The sequence below is a fragment of the Dama dama genome, chromosome 23 (assembly GCF_033118175.1).
Source record: "Dama dama isolate Ldn47 chromosome 23, ASM3311817v1, whole genome shotgun sequence".
Taxonomy (NCBI): Eukaryota; Metazoa; Chordata; class Mammalia; order Artiodactyla; family Cervidae; genus Dama; species Dama dama.
This window is the reverse complement of record NC_083703.1, coordinates 26,789,032-26,804,334: the sequence shown is the minus strand read 5'-3', so window position 1 is coordinate 26,804,334 and position 15,303 is coordinate 26,789,032. Positions and strand designations below refer to the sequence as shown.

The 15,303-nt window shown below is 46.1% G+C and overlaps 1 protein-coding gene and 1 long non-coding RNA gene across 4 annotated transcripts in view; one reads left to right on the top strand and one right to left on the bottom strand.

The window, feature by feature from the left end:
• The window catches only part of LOC133044667 (uncharacterized), a 117,495-nt gene that overhangs the window by 56,804 nt on the left and 45,388 nt on the right, over nucleotides 1-15,303 (bottom strand). The window contains exon 2 of the long non-coding RNA XR_009690019.1: nucleotides 6,761-6,883. This is a non-coding gene — a long non-coding RNA (uncharacterized LOC133044667). The remainder of the gene's footprint in view (nucleotides 1-6,760; nucleotides 6,884-15,303) is intronic.
• The window catches only part of PRTFDC1 (phosphoribosyl transferase domain containing 1), a 97,139-nt gene continuing 86,931 nt past the window's right edge, over nucleotides 5,096-15,303 (top strand). For all 3 annotated transcript variants that reach the window (XM_061126221.1, XM_061126219.1, XM_061126220.1), the window contains exons 1-2: nucleotides 5,096-5,224; nucleotides 14,575-14,681. In XM_061126221.1, coding sequence (XP_060982204.1) covers nucleotides 5,177-5,224; nucleotides 14,575-14,681 — 155 coding nt within the window. In that variant the 5' untranslated portion in view covers nucleotides 5,096-5,176. The remainder of the gene's footprint in view (nucleotides 5,225-14,574; nucleotides 14,682-15,303) is intronic.

Below are 15,303 nucleotides of genomic sequence, written 5' to 3'. Positions count from 1 at the left end.
GTCAGAAAACTATATTTTAAATATTTAGTCCTCTCAAATATAGCCTTTAAGTTCATTGCCTACTTCCAGATAAGTATAAATTTAAATATCTTATAATAATGCAATCTAAAAAACCTTTTTAAAACACCCTCTAGGAAGATTTGCATGGTAAAAAAAATAAAGTTTGGGAAACACTGCATTTTGCTATAGTCTTCTTGACTATTGACAGTACATGTTGGCATATTTAAGACTCCCAGACATTCCACAAGATAGAAGTGTTTAGCTTTGCTTATCTCATTGTTTCTCAAACATAATGAATCACAATTTCATCTTTTTCAAACATAAAGAAAAATGAATTGAAACACACTTTGGGAAATGTTCCTCTAGGTAGGTCGGTGTCCAAATCTCTTTTTCTTTCTCAGTCTCGTTTCCCATGTGAGATGACCTAGTTCACAAACCACTTCTCAGCCTCTTCCCCAAGCTAAAATATAACCCTAAAATACAATGCAGAACCTGACAAGAGCTGGATTCATTCCTGGGATATTGCCAGTGGATGTCATACATCAACTGCCATCTGAAGAGAATCCATGTTCAGCCAAGAGAACATTCAGCTCCCAGTCCAGTTGGTCCTTACAATTCCTACAACACCAGGAAGTTTTCACCAACTAAACTTTCCTTGTTTTGTGTGTATGTGTGTATATTTGAAGTAGACATCTTTCCATTAGGAACTGGGCACTGGCTGAGGTGCCAATTAATTTTGCATAAGCTGCCACTGCACCCTTGGATGCTAATCCGCTCATTCATAACCACAAGGTATTGTGCTAGGGTCATGTACATGACTTGTGCCTCCAGCCCCGTGGGTTTATTTAGTCCTTAGCCTCTAGTTCCTGCAGCTGTATCCTTTCAATGACTGCTTTATGGTGGCCAAGAGAGTTGAGGGCGGCTGCCAGGACTCTGAGATCTGGAGGAACACATGGACGCATTATTCTACTCCGAAGCTTTCCAATTCCTGTTCCGGTCAGATGGGGGAGGTGGTGGGAGGATATCTCTGAAGCAGCCCAGCACTTACTGTTGATGGTATTATTCGTGTCTGACATTATTGCAAAAGAACAGACTTAAATTTTACCCCCGTGTGTTCTTCAGGGTAAGGTTAATTACCAGTGAAAGTGTCATAATGCAAAACATAAATTCTGAATTTAGCTCCTGGGTTGTTTTGTAAGAACTGCTATGGAGTCATTATTTTTTGCCTACTCTAAGACTACACATTGGATCCAGTCTGCTTCAGACAAGAGTCCAGGAAAGAGGGCTTACTATGCTAATTGAATACTAATTAGGCTTTTGCTTGTTTTGTATTACAGTCATTTGCAACTATATTTTTTTCTGTATTTATGTCAAGGGGAAAAGAATACCTCAAAGGTAGCAAGATTCTTACTTATCCTGAATATCTGGAATAAAGTATTTTGCCACTTTTTTTTTTTTTTTTGTACTTGTAACATTTGTAAAGGGTTTTGTTCTGCACTAAGAAAAAGCAAAATATCATCATCATTATTACTGGCCTTTGTTCACAATGGACTTCATCCAGACTCTAACCAGTGACTGACTAACAATCTGAGTCACTAAGTTTCACATGTTTATGAATTTCAACACAATTCCCAGGCTGAGAGTTTTTGTTTATTTTCATGTTTCAGGACGCAGAAAAAAAGTAAATGCCCTTCTGGATTTCAAATCTGGTGTCACTGAGTGACTGCTTGAACAACTCAGCACATAGGCTGCATCACTCCTTCAATAAAGATTAATATTGGCAAAAGTTCAAGAACTACCAACTGTCAAAAGTTTAGTATATTCTTTTGTTAGGGGAAACACATTGAATGACACCGCCTACCCTGGTCAGGCACAATTACCATATCTGTGAGTTATTTTATGACAGGAGGTCCTGGTGAGGAACATATAACTAACAAGCCACCACCAACTGGAAGAATTGGGGAAATGTCAAAAGGAGACTCCATGTGTCCTAGCACCTCCCAGAATCCTTCTCACTGGCATCCACCTTGACTGAGCCATGTGTGTGCCACGAAGGAAGGAGCCCGAGTCACAATGATTAACCAGAGAAAACCCGGAAACTAACCCCATGATCATAAAACCTGAGACTGTGTGCCACGGTGCAGAGCAGTTCTCCTGGGTTCCCTCACCCTCCTGCTCTCCACCCAGGTGCCCCTTCCCAATGAGGTCTCTTGGTTTGTCAGCACGTGTGTACCTTTGGATAATTCATTTCTAAGTGATAGACAAGAGCCCACTTTCGGGCCCTGGAATCAGTTCCCCTTCCTGCAACACTTTCAGGACAAAAGCCTTTAGCCTGGTAGAGAATTCAGGTAACCATAAATATTTGCATTTTCACCACGGTAGTGATACTAGACAATTTCAGGATTGAAAATGGAGGAACCTCCAACTAAAAAGTGGATCAAGAGAAGGACTGAAAAGATGCAAGTATATTTTCTGGTTATTAACTTTGCAAAGATGTAGTCTTTATCCTTACAGCTTCTTCAAAGGAGTATCAGAAAATGGACAATCTGAGCTAAAATACCATTTTTTGTGTGAAAAATTCCATTATTTTAATAATTTTCTTTCTTTTTTTTTTTTTTTACTGTATCCACTCTCATACCAGTTCCACCTTGTCCCTAGATTATAACTGTCCCTGACTGGTCACCCTACACCCATCTTGAAAAGCAATTACTGTGTCAATTTACCTTCAGATAACATTATAAACATTTGGTCACACACTGTCACAGCATCTCAAATTAACACCTTACAGTTTTATAGCATTTTTCAAAGGATTCTCTCACATGTCACCTCACATTAATCTCATCTTCCCATCCAGTAGAGAAAAAAAAAAAAAAAAAAACTTCATATGCAGTATTGTCCCTCTTACTGATGAGAAAATTGAGGCATATTGTTGGACGTAATTGGCTTAGCCTTATTATCTAACTTCATACGGGTTATTACTAAAAAAATCAGAATCGTCATCTAAAGCCATTGCAGTAGATGCATAACAGAAATCTGAGATTTAGAAAGAATTTTTGCCTCTTGGTCCTCATATAAGGGTAAGCATAAAGTCAGGACAGATGATGTTATTCTTGGGTATTGGTTCTTGTAATTGCAATTTGTGATGTCAAATGTATACTGTATTACATTAATGTAGTCCAAAGTAAAGAAGCATAATTAGATCACACAAAATGTTATCAAAATATACAAAGATAATAAATAAAATGAATTCAATTTAAAAAAACCATTTGTGCATCATTCTGTATTCTTCACAGGATGTCCTGTGGGTCTCTATAGGATCTTCTTGAGATTCTGTGATCATTCAGGTAAGTGACTTTTTCATTGTGAACTTACTGGATTTTACATTTAAATTAATGGCCATTTTAAGGAAAGATTTATCTGCCATTTCCTTTACATCTTTCACAGTGCCTGGGCTGAGAACACAGTAGTAGCTTTTTTATTTCTTTAGAGCAGCTACATCTGTAACTGATACTGAAGTTTCTTGTTCCCAAGGCCCATGTACCCACGGGTAAACCTGACTTCGCTGCAGTAAGACAGTGGGATTCCTTAAGGTAAACCACTGCATTCCAACCTCTGAGTGTCTCAGCAGTTCAGGTGTCTGACTCTGAGCACACAGCTTCTCCACCATAACCTGCCCCGACGTGGGGTGGCTGGCTTCCCAGCAGTCTTCTGGACACTTCAGTCTGATGATCACCTTCAGTTCCTTGAAATTTTAGTGACTTTGGTTGTGAAGATGCTTCCTGGGCTTGGTCTTCGACAATGAAAATAGAAGATGGTGCCTCACCTTTGAGAAAAGAGGTGGGTCAGACTATAAAAATCGCCCCAAACAAGGACGTCTGACACGTTTATCTGTGCAAGAAGCACGTAAGCGCTGGTTAACAGGCGCCTCCCTGCCGCCCTTCCCCTGCCCCTCCCCAGCCGCCCCCCGCCCCCGCCAGGACAGCGCCTAATCTCAGCGATGCGCGTGCTGGCTGTAGACACACCAGAGGCTGAAGGCACACAGGGCTGAGTTGGGCCTAATGACTAATATTTTCCCCACCCGGAGCGACATTCACGGATTGATAACTATTTTCCCCTCAAACCAAGCAAAATCAGCAGTCCTTCCCTGCTTTGCGCCAGAACTTGAAGATGAACGAAATAGTCTTTCGGAGAGGCCTGAGTCCAGCTCGGGGCTTCAGACCAGAGCGGGCTGCAAAGGATGAAGCGAGATGGCAGAGATGAGGGCAGTGAATACATTTAAAGGGAGAGCCGGGCCCTGGAGGAAGGGACAAAGAACCAGGACCCTCTAAGGGGGGATCAGGGGTTGAATTAACAAGAGATTCATAAAAGAAGGCTTGTGAATCTGAGAAGAGCTATGGCTTTAAGCTGCAACCTGAAACAATTAAACTCTGACCATACGTTCTTTAAAAAGTGGTGAAGTGGATGACATGTAAAAAAACTAACCCCCCCCCCCGCCCCGCCCCGCCCCGCCCTGAAAGCAGTAAAGGAAGGGCCCTCTTTCCAAGTCCAGATCCTGTAACCGCGGGTTTGGTTCTGGGGTAAACCGCCGCACATCTTTCCAACTCCTGGCTGGGCAGTTAAGAGGGTTTTAAAAACACATCATCCTTTGGTCCACAGCCGCACTTCGAGAACATCCTATACCGCAGGCTTTTTCGCGGATTTACTTGTGGTCAAGAGCACCCAAAAGTCAGCAGGCAGGATTCCAGGACCTTAGCCTGAAAGCGGGGACGGCAGACTTAGCGAGGCGGGGGACCTGGGCACGTGTTCTGCTGCAGAAAGGGCGAGCCGCGGGCAGCCTGGGTCCCCCGGGTCCCCGAGCTCGCAGACGGGCGGTGGCCGCAGGGGACCCGCGTTCAGGTGGAGCCAGCCTCGCTGCAGCTGCGCCCCAACCCCTCCCCGCCCCCACCGACGCCCCGGGCCCTTCCCTTCGCCCCGCCCCGCGCCCGAGGACCCGCCCGGGATGGGGGCGCGGGCCGAAGCGCTGGAGCCGCGCCAGGCCCGGGGTCTTGGGCGCGCAGCGGCTCTCCCGCCCTGCGGCCGGGGGCGGAGCGGTCCCCCCTCTCACCCCCAACCCACCCTCTCCAGGCCCGTCACCCTCCCCGCGCGCTCCTTTCCTTCCCGCTTTCCCCGGAGAAACATGGCCGGGAACCGTGAGGAGGCGCCAGACTACGGGCGAGGCGTCGTGGTAAATGCAAACTCCGATTTCGGGGCCGAGGCGCGCGCTCCCCGCCCCTCCTTCGCTGGCACCCCCCCTCCCCCACCTCCTTTCTCGATTAAACGCCCGAAATGCATTCGGGAGCGAGCTGGCCACGGCTTTGTTCTTCCCTCCCAGCGGGTCGCTTCCATCCTCCCCCTCCCCCGTATGACCGCGCGCTTAACAGCCCTTCCCCCGGGTCCTCGGTGTCCCCACCTCCCCCCGACAGCCATCCGCTACTCCCCAGGGTTGAGCCCGCGTGGTTCCGGTTCCCACTCCCGCTGGCCGCCAGCAGTCACCCCTGGGCGCCGGGGGTGCTGCGAGGACACCCGCGGGCGGCTCTTACGGGCCTCCGTGCTTACGGGCTCCCTCCTGATTCCTCCAGCGCGGGCTTCACGTGTTGTTTTCAAAAAGGATTCCGAGAGTTGGCCAGGGCAGCTAGGACATAACGTTTGAGCTTTGAAACGCCGGCCAGGGCTCTTACTGTGGGGCCTCTGCACAAGCTTGGGACACGAGAGCGCCCCTCGAGAGAGCATCCGTGTCTGCAAAAGGACCCGCTGAGCGAACTCATGTGTATGGAGTATCAGAAGGTGTGGGAGGATGGGGTCCCAGACCAGGTCCTCCTTATATGCCCTGGGAACCCCACAAAGTCAGCCATCGCACAGTGGGTACCCAAGGATCAGTATCCTGGAATCAAATCTGGTCTTGCCATACGGCTCCTGGCTTCTTTGGAAGCTAGTGGTTTTAACGTGTCGGGTTTAAAGTGAAACTGTGGTGAGGGTGGTGGGTGGGTGGGGCCAACTTCCTACTTTAAGATTCTTTGTTCAGAAATCAGCCTGTAATGTACAGATAATCCTGTCTGTGACTGAGGGTTGCAGGAGTTGGGAGGGTTGGATTAGGAAACATCTCATTGTAACTGATCTGTTCGGGTTGAACTCTGTTGCTCAGGGTTAATTTCACAGCCAGGCCTGTTAGTCTTAAAGGAGTTCATTTATTTGTTCATTGGGCTCCTGTTTATTCTGCTGCTGAGTTCCAGGCAGTGTTCTAGTCTCTGGGAAAACCAGACAGACCCCTGTGTTCGTGGACCTTACATTCTAGAGAGGAACACAGGCAAGCAGTGTGAAAGCACCTACACGAAGAATATGCCCTCAGACAGTGATATGTGCAGGGAAGAGGAAAGAGAGTCTTGAGATAATGATTGGAGGAGGGCTGAGGCTGCTATTTTAGCTCAGATGGTCAGGTTGGCCCCCTGAGTGACATATAAGCCAAGAGCAGAAGGCTAAGGGGGAGGTAGCCACCTGAAGATTGAAGAAGGGTACCTATAGCAAGTCCCCTACATAAGAACAAGTTCCATTCAGAGAGCGTATTCACAAGTCCAATTGGTTTGTAAGTCCAACAAAGTTAGCCTAGGTACCTAACTAACATAATTGGTTGTATAGTACTGTAACACTATAATATTTATAATACTTTTCACAAATAATAATTACAAACAAAAAATAAGACACTTTTAATCTTACAGTACAGTACCTTGAAGAGTACAGTAGTCCAATACAACACTTGTGTATACAGGGGCTGGCATGCACGTTTGCATCTTTGAAAGTTCACAACTTGAGGGTTCGAATGTAGGGGACTTATTCTCCAAGACAGCACCTGCCAAGGGCAAGGAAATCATTACATTCTGAAAAGGAATCATAGCATCCAGTTTTACGCTTTTTTAAAAAAAACGATCACTCCACTTGCCATGCCGAGGATGGTCAGGCCTAGATTTGGGGTGAAAATGTTTGAAAAAAGGAAGTCATTCAGTTCAGTTCTGGACAAGTTGAGTCTCTAAATGCCTGTAAAGCCTATGGGTCATGATGCACGGGAGGCAATTTGAAATTCCTGTTTGGAATTCAGGAGGGGGACTGTATAGATTGGAAATCATCAGCAAACAGAAATATTTGATGCTTATCAGTGGGCTTTCCTGATAGCTCAGCTGGTAAAGAATCTGCCTGCAATGCAGGAGACCCTGGTTCGATTCCTGGGTCGGGAAGATCTGCTGGAGAAGGGTAGGTTACCCACTCACTCCAGTATTCTTGGGCTTCCCTGGTGGCTCAGCTGGTAAAGAATCCATCTGCAATGCGGGAGACCTGGGTTCGATCCGTGGGTTGGGAAGATCCTCTGGAGAAGGGAAAGGCTACCCACTCCAGTATTCTGGCCTGGAGAATTCCATGGACTGTATAGTCCATGGGGTTGCAAAGAGTAGGACACGACTGAGCGACTTTCATTTGGCAATGGATGGGGATGCCTGGTGAACATGGTGGGGAAATAAAATTATTGTTAAGGGTAGAAACTTGGAAATCCCCGGATGTAAGAGACTTAGTGGGAGAAACCAGGTGAAGAGACCAAGAATGAGTAGGAAAGTAGGAGAGAGCAGATAGGGTGGCCGGTGCCTAAGGAACAGAGTTTTATGGAGGTGAGGGGGCAAAAGGATGGGCTTCCCTCGTGGCTCAGATAGTAAAGAATCTGCTTGCAATGTGGGAGACCCAGATTCGATTCCTGGGTCAGGAAGATCCCCTGGAGAAGGAACTGGCAACCCACTCCAGTGTCCTTGCCTGGAGAATCCCATGGGCAGAGGAACCTGGCAGACTACAGTCCATGGGATCACAAAGAGTTGGCCATGATTAAGCACACACGCATGTTCATGAGGGGGTTAAGACTGAGCAGGAGGGTCACGTACTGCAGAAAGAGCAGGTAGCATCAAGATGGCAAAGACAGTTACGAAGCCAGCAGTAGTGAGAGTCTTTTAAACAACTATGCCATCAGTAGAATGGTTAAATATAGTACTATTATTTAATAATAGATACTCTTTAAAAGGGATGAGACCCATAAATGTGACTAATTGGAAAGGTAGATTTTTAAAGTCTAAAAAGCAAATGGTGGAACAGTGAATAACTGTTGGTGTTAAAAGAAGGCCTCTTGAAAGCAAGGTAATTTGGTGAAAGATAAGGTAGGCAGTGTGAAGGTTCACCGAGGTTGGAAATAATCAACGTATTGTGGAGATACTTCCTGTACTCGTGTCATTCTCTCCTGTAGAGCTTGGGATAATTAGATTCACATCAAGTTGTCTATGGGCAACTTGATTCAGAGTGAATTCAAGGTGAGCTGATGGCATCAAGGGTCAGGAGGATAAAGAAAACTCAGGAGGAACGGTATACTGGGAAAGTAGAGAGCCCTCAAGAAGGAGTTGCAAAAAAGCCAAAGGGAAGTTTCAGTATCAGTGGGGTAATAATATTGGGTTGGCCAAAAAGTTTGTTCAGAGCTGGGGCTGCTGTGGCGGATGGGCTGTGGCCAAGGTGGAGAGGAGGTGAAGTCGTTTGAGCTAAGGTGGGTGAAGTTGCCTCAAGATGGGGTAGCTAGAATGATCATCGGGGTGTGTATTGGAGTATCCAGAAATGAGGTAGTGAAGAGAACTCTGAGTTAGTAGAAACTTGGTGATGAAGATGGCAAGGGGCCTAGATAACTTAAGCCTAAAATGAGTATAGTTTGTGCAAGAGAAGGGAAAATGAAGAGATGGAAGCTGCTCTTGGCTGCATATGGCTTTCAGTTGAATTGCGGAAATGGGACATTAGTAGATTATTAACAGTACATGGGATGGCCAAGCCAGAGATGTGGCCCTGGGTTCAGAGACTCTGTTTAGGATAGCTGGTCACCAGTGTCCCCCCACTACCCCTCACCCCAATCCTCCGCTGGTGTATCTTTGTGACTTCTCAGGGAGAGAAAAGATCTTTATCTGTCTACCCTTTGGGCATCAGGTTTATAGATATGTTTTACTTTTACAGAACCATTATCAGAAGAACCATAGTTAGTACCTACACATGTGAATTTGGTAGGAAAATAAGGAGAAGAGGAAAATCTAAAATAATTGTGCTTCTGTTGTCTCCCTCCCTATCTGCCCATGGAAACGTGGTGGGAATCAGAGAAATCCATTGGGATCACAACTTTCCTAGGGGTGATGAGTTTCACCTTCCGGGTGTAGAACCTTCCATGGAAGGAAGGCATGCAGGACACAAGGTGTTATTTGGCCTGTGCAGTTCCCCCTTCATTCTCCTGGTGGCAGATCTCCGGGGCCCTTCTTTTCGGACTCTGTTTGGACTCAAGTTTCTCAACATGTGGTTCTGAGGCGTTCGTCACACTGCACCTCCCTCCCTGGTTCTGGGCCTGTACTAGTGACCCCAGCTGGGCCAACTCCTGTTCTTGTCTGGGGTTCCCAGAAGCAGAGACTCCCTTCCTCTCCTGCGGTGAATGGGTCGATGTGAACCTGAAATTGGCAGCCGCCATGGTCATGCCTGAAGGAGAGAGTGGGGCCCACGGTCTGGGGCTTAGCAGCAGAGAGGAGCTGAGGTTAGCCTTTTGTATGTGTTTCCAAACTGTTTTTATCCCCAGGGCAGCCAACTTGAAAAATAAAGCAGGAAATATTCTAAGCAAAAAATTAAGATTTAATGACTTAGAAAGAAGGTCTTCAGTATATCTTCAAATGGGGAACAGAGGGTCCAAGGGAGTTCTGAGGTTTGGATGTGATGTAAAATGGCTTGGTGAATGTGTTTGTCACTTCCCCAGCTTGGCCGTATTTTGCGTCTTTGAACAGAGAAAGCATTGTTCTGAAAAAACTTAGAGCGTATTATCTGTGATACTGAAACTATTTAAAGACTTCTTGTTTTGATTTTTCAAAAAGCAGATGAATAACATAATTATCTGCAGTTCCCAACAGCCTCCATTCCCTCAGGTCTGGGACACATTTACAGTGCAATTTTGCATGCACTATAAAGGATAAACCAGTGGTTCCCTCATCTCTAATTGTCTTTTATCGTGACAGTGAAAATGAACTATTTCAGACTCATTTGGAAATAGACTGGTTTGGCTTATAGAATAGTGTTTAGAGAAACACGTTTCTTCTACTTTTAAATTTACAGCTTTAATTTGGGCCATAAGACTTTCGCAGATAGGTTTGAGGCACTTCTTTAAATTAATTCAAACATAATTTTTAAGTAAACTATTGATGTTTCAGTATGTCTTACTGGTTAGCATTTATTGCAGGGTACTGTAGACTAAATTGGAGAAGGCAATGGCAACCCACTCCAGTACCCTTGCCTGGAAAATCCCATGGACGGAGGAGCCTGGTAGGCTGCAGTCCATGGGGTCGCGAAGAGTCGGACACGACTGAGCGACTTCACTTTCACTTTTCACTTTCATGCATTGGGAAGGAAATGGCAACCCACTCCAGTGTTCTTGCCTGGAGAATCCCAGGGACGGGGGAGCCTGGTGGGCTGCCGTCTATGGGGTCTCACAGAGTCGGACACGACTGAAGCGACTTAGCAACAGCAGTAGACCAGATACTGATGTAAGAGTTTTATATCCATTATCTATCTTATTTAATCCTCAAGTTAGCCATGCGAGGTAGGCATTGACTGTTTTATAGAAGAAAACCCTGACCCAGAGAGTTTAACGGCTGAGGTCCCACAGCTAGTAAACGCACCCCGAGGTGTGTTAGGTTGCTAATCCATGCTCTTTGCTGTTACTCCATGCTGCCTTTGAGCTACAGATTTCCAGTACAGTTTTTGTCTGTAGGTTTGTTTGTTGTTTTTTATTTGGCTGTACTGCGTCTTAGTTGCAGTATGTGGGATCTAGTCCCCTAACTAGGGATCGAACGTCGGCCTTGGGAGTCTTAACCACCGGACCTCTAGGGAAGTCTCTATAGGTTTGTCTTATTTGTCATTTTATCAATCTTTTCTTTTTGGGAGGCATAATTTATTTATCATATATATCATTTATCATAAATGGAAATAGGTACTAGGAATCTAAGTATATTATCTGTTCTTTTTATTCTCAAAACAACCCTGTCTTTGGGTTTTTATTGTGCTCTATTTAAAGGAGGGGGAAATGAGTCTCAGATAGAGTTTTCCTCCTGTCCATGGTTAAGTATCAGAGCTGAGCCCGAGAACATGGACTAGAGAGTGGTCTCAGATTCAGCTGGGCAGGGGCTACCGCAGGATTTCACGGTGGGAGGACTAACACCCGGTTCCTGCGGCCAGCACTGCACGGGCTCCAGGAGAGGGTTGTGTGTTCTGGCGGGGGAGCCAGAAGGTGCTGTGTCCCGGGGCGATCTCCCTGAGGCCGGGTGCTGCTCCGGCGCCTCGTCTGGTCTTTATCATGGCCTGCCAGTGAGTCTTCTGGAAGCCCCTCGTGTTCCCTGGTGCTTCCAGGCACTGACCCGCAGTGTTGATAGTGAACAGCCGGCCCTAGGCGGTCTCGGGGTGGAAACCAGCGTTGCTCTGTAAACAGATTCAATTGTGCCCCTAGCCGATTTGCTGGTCAAGGCAGAGCCGATGTGACGCTCCGCAAATACGCAGATGACACATTGTTTGACCGCCCGTCTGCCCTTGGTCAGGTAGGAATTTCCAGAGCCGTCAACAGTGGTGTCCTTTATCATGAGAAGATGGACGGAGGGTTGGGTAGCATGTGGGTGGAGACTGTGTCATTCAGCGTTTTTGAGCCCCTGCGATATTCTGGGGCAGTGTTCTGAGCGCTGGAATTTCAACAATGCGTGAGACAGACAAAGTCTCTACCAGAAGGAGCTAACGTTCCGATGCGAGGAGACAAAACACATAAGCACACGTACACGTCACACCCAGTGGAAATGCACGCTGTGAAGGACAGTGAGCCTGGGTAAGAGGTACAAAGATGCGTGGCACGGAACGGGTGCTTTTTCACATAGGTGTCCGGAAGGCCTCTCTGTGGAGGTGATGTTTGGGTGGAGCCTTGAAGGAAGTGAAGGGTAAGCCATGTGGGCTTCCAGGGGAAGAGCGTTGTAGGCAAAAGAAAAGCAAGTGTAAAGCTCTTGGGGCAGAAGATGCTTGGGACATTCAAGCATCAGGGTGGAGAATGGTGGCTGAAGAAGGTAGACAGCCCCAGGGATGAGTCAGAGGCCCTGAACCCCGCCGCCGCAGGCCATGGTGACAGCTCCAGTTGTACTCTTAGTGAAATGGGAAGCCCTTGAAAAAAAACCGAGCAGAAGCCTGCAGTGATGTACATGAGGTACATTTTTCAAAGGAGGACTCCGGCTGCCACATGGGGGAGGAGGATGGGCGGGATGCTGGCACAGTGGAAGCAGGGAGGCAAAGTTGGTAGCCATGGCAATGGTCCTGGAAGAAATGGTGGTAGCAGGGACTGGAAGCGGGGCAGTGGAGATGCTGAGAGGTGTGTGTGCGTGCTCAGTCACTTCAGTCATGTCTGACTCTTTGCGACCCCATGGACTGTAGTCCACCAGGCTCCTCTGTCCATGGGATTCTCCAGGCAGGTATACTGGAGTGAGTTGCCATGCCCTCCTCCGGGGATCTTCCTGACCCAGGGATCCAACCCATCTTTTATGTCTCCTGCATTGGCAGGTGGCTTCTTTACCTCTAGTGCCACCTGGGAAGTCTGCTGAGAGGTGGTCCTGGTTAAATTCTGAAGGAGCTGATGATAGGATTCACTGCTAGGTGCAAGGGGGGGATGATAGAAAGGGCTCAGTTACAACTCTGCAGGTGTGACCTCAGCAGCTGAGAAGAGTTGCCCTTTACTGAGAGGGAAGGGATTCGTCTGCGGTGGATTTGGTCTGGTCGGTGTTCCAGAGCCTGGAACCGGGATGGGAGTCGGTGGAGTCTGGACCCTAAGTGGCCCTTCCAGAACCTGGGCAGAAGAGAACTGGTTTTGAGTTCCGGGTGAGGAGGCAGGGGAAAAGCAGGGGGATATCCCAGTGTTCGATGAAGTAGAGATAGGTTTTAATAGAAAACAGATGAGATGAGGGAGCCAGAGGCAGGAAGAGACCGAAGTCTTCTCAAGGAGCAGAGAGCTCTGAGGGATACAAGTTTGGGCGGCAAGATCACACAGAAGTGGGAACAGTCAGCAAGTACTGGGGCCTGTCCTGAATTTCTGCGGATGATGTGGAGTTTGGGGTACGGGGGGGAGTGTGTTAGACAGGGAGAGGGTGCAGGTGAGAGACAACAAATGAACAGAACACAGAGCTGGGGAGGATCCCGATTTGACTGCAGAACAATCTGAGGACAGCAGGAGATGGTATGGGGAGTTGGGCTGGGAAATTAGGATAGGTCTGCCTTAGGAGAGACCTTGAAAGCTTACAGCTGTATGGAGAAGTCTGATGGAGGTGTGTGGGAGTAACCAGAAAACTCGAGACTGCAGTTCAGCTATGGTTTGGCTTGAGTGCCTTTCTGGATGATCTGAAAGTAAAGGGAACATGGTCTTCACTGTTTTCTCTCCCACCTATTTACTGTCTTAACCATCAGACTTGCACATCCAGTCCTAAGCAAGAGGGAAGCTTGCTAGCAGTCTGTCCACTATCTGAATACACCAGTTTTCTGAAGCAGTCGGTTCCCCACAGGACTGACTTGTGTTCCCACCACAGCACATCCTTTTGAGGTCTTTACTAAAACGACCCAACCACTCAGAAGTTTGGGTGCACAATAATACCAGGAAACGTGTACTTTTAGTAGGTAACCTTTCCAAGGCAGGTGAGGTGGTTACAATGTATAATATATATACACACTGTATATATACAATGTAATAGTATATATAATAATATATTATAATAATGTGGAGTGATACTGTCTGTATCAGTAGCCAGACCTCAGAGATAGTGTGGGTTCAGTTCCAGATCACCAAATTAAAGCGAATATCTCAATAATGCAAGTCACAAATTATTACTATTTTGGTTTTCCAGTACATACAAAAGTTAGGTTTACCCTATGCTGTGGTCAATTAAGTGTACAATACCATTATGTCTAAAAAAAAAAAGATGTACATACCTTAATTTAAAATGCTTTATTGCCAAAAGTGCTAAGCATCCTCTGACTGCAAGGTTGCCATAAACCTTCAATTTGTAAAAAAAAAAAAATACTATCTGCAAAGCCCAATAAAATGAGGTATGCCTGTAATTACAAAAATAATGTAACTTATATTCATGATAATATTTATAATGTAAATATACATTGTATCTTTACCTTTGTGCATTCTTACAAACAGTGCTGTCAGGTTAGCTGTAGGTTGGGATTTTATCTTATGATGCCAGAAGTCAGGAATGGAGTTCCCAGTTCACTTCAGTAGGTCCTTCATCAGGAAACAAATTACCTTGTTCCACCTGGCTTCTCATAGGTTGACGGAATACAATTTAATGCTGTATGGATCGTCAGACCTAGTCTCTTGTTTTCAGTGGTATTTGTTTTTACAAAGCATGCTCTTGTTTATTTATGTTTTTAAAAATAAATTTCCAATGAAAAATATTGTAACCAAAATCAATTGGTTTGCAGATTATGGATGACTGGCCAGGGTATGATTTAAGCTTATTCACGTACCCACAGCACTACTACCGAGACCTGGAATACGTGCTCATCCCTCATGGCATCATTGTGGACAGGTGAGCGCTCTTTGCCGAATCCGTTTTGTCTAGTCCTCTCTTGTGTGAATCAAACAATATGCTCAGGGACCCTATTCCAGAGTCTCTTCTATACAGTGGTGGATAGAATGTTTATGGGACAGATAAATTGGAGTAAAATAAATCTGTGATTTCCTTGGATATTTGTTCAGGGAAAACAGTAAGAAGGCTGTACATACAAAAGATAGTAGTGACTATAGATAGTAAATTAGTAAAGCCTCAAAATAACAATGTCCTATACAGACTGATAAAAATGAGGGCCGGGAAAGCATTTGTCTTACGTTTTTCACAGACTCTTACTGGGGAGAGTTAAGAGGTGACCTTTATCTTCATTTACCTTCACAGGCCACACCCCTGAAGCCCTGGCTTTTCCTGCAATTTGCATTTATCTTGAATAAGTCCTGTCTCACAGGTTGGCTAGTCTGTGGACAATGATGTTTTCAGTGGTAATGTTTTGGAAATAAGAATATGTGCAGCTTAAAAATAGCAGCATGGAACTGTTTCTCCACTACTGTTTCTGGTTCTTTTGAACCCCTTGACACAGATGTCTTCTGGCTCCTTCCCAGCCACTTGACTCTCATCTTCTAAGCCCCTAAGTCACCCC